General features: G+C 35.3%; 1 protein-coding gene and 1 non-coding gene across 2 annotated transcripts; both read right to left on the bottom strand.

The window, feature by feature from the left end:
• On the bottom strand, positions 1,004–1,076 carry TRNAA-UGC. Its single transcript has one exon. It is a non-coding gene; the product is annotated as a tRNA-Ala (tRNA).
• Positions 2,147–6,991, bottom strand: LOC109345770 (ER membrane protein complex subunit 2-like). Its single transcript, XM_019584960.1, has 9 exons — positions 6,756–6,991; positions 6,052–6,116; positions 5,215–5,263; positions 4,497–4,591; positions 4,328–4,413; positions 4,161–4,220; positions 3,955–4,036; positions 2,969–3,082; positions 2,147–2,521 (listed from the first exon to the last, which is right to left on the bottom strand). The coding sequence occupies exons 1-9, from the start codon at positions 6,940–6,942 to the stop codon at positions 2,351–2,353; spliced, it is 909 nt and encodes a 302-aa protein (XP_019440505.1). The 5' UTR covers positions 6,943–6,991; the 3' UTR covers positions 2,147–2,350.

The following is a 7,219-nucleotide window of genomic DNA, read 5'->3' as shown; positions in this document are numbered from 1 at the left end:
TTTCTGGTCTAATCTATGTGAAGAACTTATTAATAGTAAATTGAATTGGGAGAAAAATGTTAAGAGTTTAAAAACTATAAATAAAAAAGCAAACAAATAATGAGGGTCATTTTGGGCATACTCACTTTATTATTATACCTCAGGTTTATAAAGAACGTTGGATGCATCACTAACCTGATTTGAAAACAACTTTGGTTTGTAGTTTTAATTTAATTAGGGGTCAGACTGCTTTGAACCGAAGAATTTTTTATTCGACTGTGTTAAACTCGGTTGAACCGGAGTAACGCAGAAATTTCTGATCTGCCTCACACAAGAAAAACAACCTAGAATTGTCGGCCATGCGTACCTTCCAGAATCACATCATTCATCTCAACCATTATAAATGTGGGTTTCCTCAACATGAAGTATCTATCATTCTATTCTATCTATCATCCATTATCACTTGTCATTATTATTCTTCACTTACTTTTTGTCTCTCATTTATTACTCTCAAGCATTACCTCTCTAGTTTTATAGCAACTTAATCATTAGATAACATTTTCAGTTATTTTCACCGGCAGGTCCAAATCAACCTCAACTTAGATACCAGAACAACTTAGATAACAAACAACCCCTTTCTGAAGAAAATATGTTGCACTTGTCTTTTTTCTAAGACCAAATCACAAGGTCTTGGTTTTTTGGTTATTTTGTATGCTTCAAAGAATGAATGTGTAGAGATGCATAAAAACCATAATAAATTAAATACTAACAAACTTCTTAAGTGAGTTTTGATTTATCTCCCACTTGATTCAACTAGAGTTAATTGAAAATGAGTCTTTTGGTTCCTAGGAGTTGGGAGGGACATTCACACATTCAAAATGGATTAGTTACTTATCCAAAATGTAAGAGGATACCTTTAATAATGTCAAAAAATGTGTTTTTTTGTTTGAAAAAGACTTTGGCAAGTTTAGGACCGACTATATATAACATCAAATACACATACAGGTTTAATTAAAAAAAAAATTGGAGATGCGGGGGATCGAACCCCGTGCCTCTCGCATGCAAAGCGAGCGCTCTACCATTTGAGCTACATCCCCATTTACAATGTATTCTTTATCTAGTGGAATAAAGTATCGGTTGTTGTTGTAGTAAGTACTATTATTTTCAGTTCAGATTGTCATACATTTTAACTTGTTGCATTGAGAAGTCATATTATCCAATATGCAAAGTCTACTGGTAATGCCCATTAGAAAGGTATACAACAAATGTTATTAGCCAAAAGTGTAATCAAAATTCAGAGCTATTATTGAAGAGGAAGGTAGTAAGAGAGAAAATTTGCTCGATTAGTTATTTCCCTACCTAAATCATATTAGATGGGAGCTTCATGCATTAAGCCGACATTCTTTAGGCTTTTATCAACAACATATTGCTCATCTTCCATATAGTCATTTGTCATATAGGGACATATCCAATTCCAACAAAATCAACCAAAATAGGACAATTAAATCACATCAATTATAACACTATTGATGAGAACTTACTGTCATTTGCTTAATTTATTTTACCTTTTAAATATGTTAGAAAGAAAATGATACACTATTGATGAGAACTTGTTCTTTCTTAATGTTGTTTGATAAGACAAGAACATGGAAACACAATGTCCAACAAAAGCTACTCTTTAGTTATGCCCTTGATTGAGAAGCTATATATATGAAGAAGTTGGTAATAAGGAGGTTGTATGACGAGACTATTTTAACTTGCATTCGTGACCTTTGAGCACTAGTTTGAATTTTTACCTTTCCGGTGATCAAAATGGCACATGAGCGAAAATTTATAAAAACTAAAATGGATATCCACTCTTCTAATTAATGGTATGTTAACTAATAATGGTGGTGTAAGCTCTTTTGATTCTTTTGGTCTATATCTTCATTGTAGTTTCTTCACTCATGTTCTAATGTTAAAACTGTGTGGTGTGTTTATGGGTCCGAAATAAATGATTTTATATCTTCTAGCAAGACAGAACTTCATGATGCAAACTTGGTATAATCTAAAAGGCACACTGAGATAAAATGAAAAAGAATAAGTTTTTAACTCAAATTTTACAACCATAAAAAAGTAAAAGAATGTCTAGAAAAACTTAAAGAAAGTTCCATGGCATAATATTTTGGATCCACATGATCATCTGAAACTTTACTTGTCTTAAAATAAATATCCATTAATGGGGGCAACAGAAAACTCATGAATTTTCATTTTAACATTTAATAAAACAACATGGGAGTTCTAAATATGTTATAATTCAAGGTGGCAACAATATAAGAAAAAGTCAAAAAGTGTGCTAAAATAACAAGAATCTTCAAGGAATGGTGCATAATCATGATGCTAATGTTAAACTCTTTAAGGCAGTTGTAAGTTGAGGAAGTTTGTCAGGAGCTTTCTGTTTGTACTCTTTCTCCAACACTTTTGCTGCTAGAGATTGTACTTGTGACCCTTCTTTGTCTTCCTTGTTCTTCCCTTTCACAAGTTGTGCAATAGCAGAGGTGCACTGGAGAATAGGAACAATACTCAATTTTCAGGCATGGAAATAAAATAGTTTCGAAAATATGAACCCGGAAATTCCAAGTTCCTAAAGAGAAAATCAACAATTTATGAAGGAAAATCCGAAATCTCCGAAAGCAGACATCAATGATGACTTTCATTGTAACCAATAAAAATTAGGTGCAACCATCTTCCTAATTACACCAACTATATTACATACTAGTGATGATATTGTCATACTCTTTTTTCACACCCCTTTTTAAACATTGATCATTAACCATCCACTCATTGTTGTTGTTTCCAAAGTAAAAGTCTTTTGATCAATGGTAATAATTAGGTGTAAGTTTGGGGGGAGATAGTATTGTTTTTCATTAAGTTCAAGCACACATGAACTTGCATAGGGCCACACAAAATAAACACTCAAATGGGGACAAAAGAGGGAGAGAGAGCTCACCAAACATACACCAAAGAGTGCTCTGGTATTCTTGCCTCCAGTCAAGTCAATAGTGGATGCATAGTATTTCTTGGCCGTCTGGAGATTTTCTAACCCACCAAGCGTATAAAGCACCTGGCAATAACACGAGTCAAGATAATGTTCTAGTGCAATGAAAGTAAGATTTTTCTCAGTTACCACCATATAATACATCCCTAGCATGCAATGATTAAACCGAACTGAACAGCATACCAAGAAATTGAGTTCAAATATTTGTGTGTGTACGTGTGTCTGTTCACAACTGCACATGCACATCATGCACATGAGAGAGAGGAACCCAATTCACTCTTCTGGATAACTGAACAACAAAAAAACGAAACATCTAGACATGTATCCTTCTATTGGTGATTGAAGGAGGCACAAGCCGACGAAAAACAAATAGAAAACTTGCAATGCTTAACATTTCTTGTTCACACAGGACCACTGCTGCATACGAGAGGAAACAAGCTCTACCAAATGCACAACATAGACAAGCAGCTGCTAGATGCTGAGGAGCTCAAATGATGGAGATGAGCATGATTAACAGTAAAAGATTATGAACAGTGCAGGCGACCACGGACAGCACAGACAGACACGATTGATGGATGACACCACAACAATGAACGACAAACGCGGAATGGACAGCAGCAACAAGCAAGAATGAATGGTGTGAAAACCAGTTCAGAGGTAACCACTGGTGACTGATACAAACCTTGGTAGAACCACACTACAAAAGCTAGCTGTTGTGGTTGGAAAACCCAAGGCCATATAAACCCCACACCCGAATGTCATAATTGTTATGTGGGACTCAAGTCCCATACCTAGATTGGGCAGTCTGGTACGCCCAAACAAGACTGCCAACTTGAAATGTTCTGTGTCATGCTATTACTAGAGCAAAGAAACAGGAAAGGGAAAAGAATTTGATTTGATTAAAATAATTAATTACAGTTCGTAAAGAAGTTACTAACATCAGCATAGGCTAAGTGATAGAGAGGAACCGTTGGTTGAGATAATATCAACTCCTCGTAGCAAAATGCTGCTTGTTTGTACCTAACAGAGAGACAGATACTATTAGCCAAAAAACAAAGTTGCTTCTAAATAATTGCCAACGTAAATAAATCCCAATTATAACTTTTTTCAAAGAGGAAGAGAAGCAATAGAATAAAAATATTACATTTGAAGGGAGACATATATTTCGGCCAGTTCTCTCCATGCATCATGATCTGCCATGAATCTGTTTAAATTGAGAAAATAATTCAGATTTGAGACATAAACCAGAAACAAAAATTCCCTTCGCACCATCAATTCAGAAGAGAAATAAAACTTAAACAGCTGCCTCACATTTCCAGATATTTATTAAGCCATTCGATAGCCCCAGAAATGTTGCCTTGTGCCTTGGCCATGGCTACCCTCCTCTTATGGATGACCTGAAGAACAACACAGACAGTTTAAGGGTAAAACTGAAAGAACTATCATAAGACTTTCTCCATAACAAGTTAAGCGAGTTTACTTGATCAAGAGGACTATCCTCCAAAAGGCTCGTATAAGCCTTTTCTGCCAATTCCCAGGACCCTTTTGCTTCAAGCAACATTGCCTCTAGCCTGCCTGCAATTTTTTCACAATGAATGAGCAGCAACAGATCAATTTGTTTGTAGAGGGAACAAGGACATGCACATGGATTGACAAACTTATTTGGGTAAATGAGTATGAATGTAATCACATTGCATCCCTCTTGAAATAACGGAATGTAAGTTATCCAAGTTAACCGCCCACAAATCTAAGATTTTGAACAAAACCAGAATTGGGCATCAATAATCAGGGCAGGCCAATTACTCAAGTTTTAAGACAAGTAAACATTACACAGTCTGTGTTTGGAAAAATTATCATTCATATAGATCTATAAGTAAATGCAAGGGGCCAAGACAAGATATACTGTCAGATCAATCACTGCAATGACATAAATTGTTTGGTAGACTGCCAGCAAACTATGATGATAGAAAAGAAAGCATAGATACATTATTGGGCAACCAAAATGCATTATATGTCGTCTATCCAAAAAAAATGCATCATATGTCTAGCCACAGTAATGCTACCGACACAAAGATCGGATTTAAAACCAAGCAGAACGGTACAAGTAATCAGTGAGCACAATCTGTGTTCAGGTGGTTCAACATAATTTTTTTCCCTTTATGGCCAGATGGAGGCACATGTACAGACAGTCAACTTACCAACTCTTTTACTCTCTGGGAATCGCTTCTGAAGAGCCTTTGTGCAGTCCTGATAAAGAAATTCATTATTGTCAACTTCAAGACAGAAACTCCAAAACCAGAAGGTTTCTCATCATATATATGAAGGAGACGGCATAAAAATTCAGCATCAGACTGCCTTCATGATTTAGAAATTTGAAAAACAAACATAACCAAGCTTCTTGCCTCAAACTTTTAACGAGAACGATACAATACATTGTAAAAGAATAATGGCATAGCCACATTAGCCAATGCAATCAAAGATTAGGCCACATTAAAAACAATAGGCATATCAAGCAAGTTTAAATTCCTGGTAGAACTTATGAGCTACAATCTAACACGTGCATCATCAGCATCTCCATAACAGAAGTGACAAGAAAGTAGGGGTAAAATCAAATTAGGAAACAGGCTTCAAACATTTCAAATCAGTAACAAGGAAAACTAGAATCAATGTACATAAGATTCCTGATGAGCACAGCATTATTACAAAGATATTACATGCCAGAAAATATATCTCAACAAAAGGGTGGTAAGATTTTACAATTTGTCATATGCATTATGATATATGAAAGAAACTATAAGGCCTCCTCGATTAGGTTTTCAACAGGTAAATAATTTCTTATATGCAAAAACTTAGCTTCTAATGTTTACATGCTTATTTGGTTGGGCTTTTGCTAAAAAGTAGAGAATGAAATTCAACTTTTAAGAGAAACTATATTTTCCGGCTTATAAAAGAATCACCTTTTTGTTAAAACACTTTCTTGGAGTATCTTAGAGTCACTAGGTTTAAACAAAAAAAGACGAAGAGGTGAATAGTACCTTGGCAACATCAAGACATTGGCAATCCATAGCTGCAACAGCAACCTGCTCATACAAAGTCCATTCTGCAAAGAGAAACAAACATTTTTAAGCTTCACTTTTGCACTTTTAGATTTGTTGGACCCATAAGCCGAGAAGTCCCATTGTTACCGGGCCATGGGAGAGTAAAGTGGGACACCAATGCTTGAACCAAGTGATTCAATATTGAACCACGTCAGCAATATTGCAGTTACGGTGACCAGCGCAACCGCAATCGTATCACATAGAAATAGCAGTGTAACACTAAATCCCAATGACGCAGCCACATCGGGTTGCAGCCCAACTGCACCCAACCGCATTTGAACCGCATCAAATTCAAACATATTTTTAATCATAAAATAATTCATACCCGACAAGAGTCTCCAACCACCAGGGAGTCCCGTTGTTTGGGCAATGGAGAGTAAAAACTCACTTATTAGTAAGATATCACATCTTGAATCAAATTCAATACTTCTACGAGTCTTTCGACACTTTTCCAATTATAAAATCTTATAATCATCCCTATCACTCGCATCTAACACGACACTTTACACTTGAATATACTCAACAAATTATCGATTATCCTACGGTTATTATTCTGAAATTCCAAATTACAGAATAATTAAATATAATTCAGATTCTCAGAAGAAAGAAAAACAATAATTTGATCTGAATTTTAAAACTACCATCTGCACCGAGAGTGGATCTGATTTTGGGGTTGTTCAAAATGGAGAGACCATGTTTGAGGACTTTATCAGAACGACGAAGCTTGAGTTTTCTGAGAAGGGTAAGATATTCCCACGCGCCGCCGCCACCATTATCAACCTGGTTTTCAAGGTTGTTCAATTGAGATTCCTCTGTTTTGGTAACCATTTTTCACAGATCCAACTTCAAAATAATCTAATACAAACAAATTCACTATGATGGATCGCACTTCTTCGATCACACTTTCTTCTACTTCTAGAGATATTATAAGCTTAAACAAAAAACAATTTCAAAGGCCTAGCCCAACTAATATATTTTCCAATTATGAATCGACAACGTATAAGTTTTATGTTTTTATATATTACCCGATATTCATATTTAATTATGATTGACTATATATTTGGTATATGGTTTTTTTTTTTTTTGTAGTTTGGGCTTCAAAAAT

The sequence above is a fragment of the Lupinus angustifolius genome, chromosome LG04, assembly GCF_001865875.1.
Source record: "Lupinus angustifolius cultivar Tanjil chromosome LG04, LupAngTanjil_v1.0, whole genome shotgun sequence".
Classification (NCBI taxonomy): domain Eukaryota; kingdom Viridiplantae; phylum Streptophyta; class Magnoliopsida; order Fabales; family Fabaceae; genus Lupinus; species Lupinus angustifolius.
Note: the sequence above shows the minus strand (reverse complement) of the source record. Positions and strands in the feature narration are given on the sequence as shown.